Below are 1,996 nucleotides of genomic sequence, written 5' to 3'. Positions count from 1 at the left end.
GACCCCGAAAGGGACAAAGCGGTCAAGAAGATGGATGGATGGATAGTATTATAGCCCATTTTACTTTGACCATTCTATGTGTTGTGCAGCTTAATAACAATTTTTTGTTATTTATATTTTTTAAATGCATGATAAAATTGGCCTTGTGTGACAAACATTTAATAAATCAGCATGAAGCCTGCAGCAGAAGTGTCTGTAGTTTTAGATTTAAATTGAAAGTTAAATTCTTGAAACAAGACCCAGATTTTTAGTAAAATGTAATAAATGTGATAAGTATTTCATTTACTTAATTATCGCATGCAGGAAAATACAAAGTTTCTATTTTAACTTAACCAAATAGAATAATTTTAACAATACATTTTTAAAGGAATATTAAAAATATATTGTTTAGCTTCACTGTTTCAATGCAGGTAAATTTTTAGATAACAGAACATTTGTCCATTCAGTCACTTAAATGCGTTAGCAGAAGAAATTAAATAATAGTCCGACTTTCTTTTTTATTAATATTATTATTATTTTTATTTTGTTACAAACAAACAAGAAACGTCGGTGTTGCAGCACTTCAAAAAACTGTAGTTCTTCTCCAAGCCTCTAGATGGCGACAGGGCGCAGAGTTGCACTTAAACTGCGAATAGCAGCAAGTGTCGATAAAGGCTAACGACTGGAGCTAACCTGTGTCTCTATCCACCCCAGTTCTGGGGGGATTTGTTGGATATTAGTTTACTGGCTTGTTTTGAGTCGGTTTTATTTGCCAAAAAAAAATGCAGAAATATGAAAAGCTTGAGAAAATAGGAGAGGGTAAGTTTTGATTAAATCTTTCTTGAAAATTAGCGCTAGCTTGTTTTAGCTAACGCTAGCATAGCGATTTATGTTTATTATATAATCTGTCTTATAAAATTAATAGGCTTATTATCACATGATTGATTTAACAGATTTTTACAAGTATTATTTTTGAATGGATTTAAAACGGTGTTTTGTTGCTACATTTTTTAGGTGTTGAAACATATGAACTAAATGAATAGTAGGGCTGTGGATCATCACTTAGGTGGCGATCCGATTCGATTCACGAATCAAGAGCAACGATTCACGAGTTGAACCAAGATTCTTACTTTTTATTATAATGTTTATTGCTATGTGTATGTCTATTTACTAGATGGATGAAAATTGAAATTATTTGTATTTAATCATCATTTATACCTTTATTTAGAACAAGTGATCAGAATCAACTAAACTGATAAAAAAAAACACAATGATTCAGATAAAAAGACATTTTTTTTGGTCATTTTAAAGTTTTTTTGTTTTTTGTTTTTCAATCTTCTGGGGCCCGTTCCAAGAAGCAGGTTCAACAAATTTAGAGTTCAAACCTGAACTTAGAATCACTGGACTCAAAATTCTCAAACTCAGGGTTTCGGTTTCAGACCAGCTGAAAATGTTTGATTCAATCAACTTGAAGTTGTTAGAACCAGAACCAGGTGCGAGTGTCGCGACCATTAAAAGCCCTGATCAATGGAGCAAAGACAGCACGATTCACCATGGCAACGGGGACAAACATCTGAGTTTCGTACTTCCGGTGGCTGAAATTGATAAGTTCCTGCAAGCAAATGCCGACTATAGGAGCGCATTTTCTGCAAGAAAAGCAACACAGCCGCAGAGGTAGAACAGAAAGAAAATATCTGCAGTTATTTGAATCATTTCTAATAATGAATAATTAATGTCAGGAAGGTTATTTTGTAACTTGTTGAGTAAGGAATGGTTTTTGAACTGTTACAAATTTAACCAGTAATCTCCGTGATCGCATGAATGACCAGTTTTGGTAACCCCCCCCTACACACACGGATATCACTGCACGGTAAAAAGAAACTGTAGCTACATGTGTTGAAAAAGTATTTATTTAATTTTAATTCGGCAAATTCTTTTTTTAAGCATAACAACATGTTCCATAGCAGGGAATCGAACTCGCAAACTCTGCTGAGGGGAGCAGCGTTACTGACTACCG

At 33.9% G+C, this 1,996-nt stretch overlaps 1 protein-coding gene across 1 annotated transcript in view; it reads left to right on the top strand.

Moving 5' to 3' along the window:
• Positions 1-514: 514 nt before the first annotated feature.
• Positions 515-1,996, top strand: part of LOC112139625 (cyclin-dependent-like kinase 5) — a gene marked incomplete at its 3' end in the record, with an annotated part of 3,784 nt that continues 2,302 nt past the window's right edge. Inside the window, 1 exon segment of the mRNA XM_024262465.2 lies at positions 515-798. Coding sequence (XP_024118233.1) covers positions 762-798 — 37 coding nt within the window.

Source organism: Oryzias melastigma, unplaced genomic scaffold (assembly GCF_002922805.2).
Source record: "Oryzias melastigma strain HK-1 unplaced genomic scaffold, ASM292280v2 sc01725, whole genome shotgun sequence".
NCBI classification, from domain to species: Eukaryota; Metazoa; Chordata; class Actinopteri; order Beloniformes; family Adrianichthyidae; genus Oryzias; species Oryzias melastigma.
The sequence above is the reverse complement of the archived record's forward strand: the minus strand, read 5'-3'. Positions and strand labels throughout refer to the sequence as shown.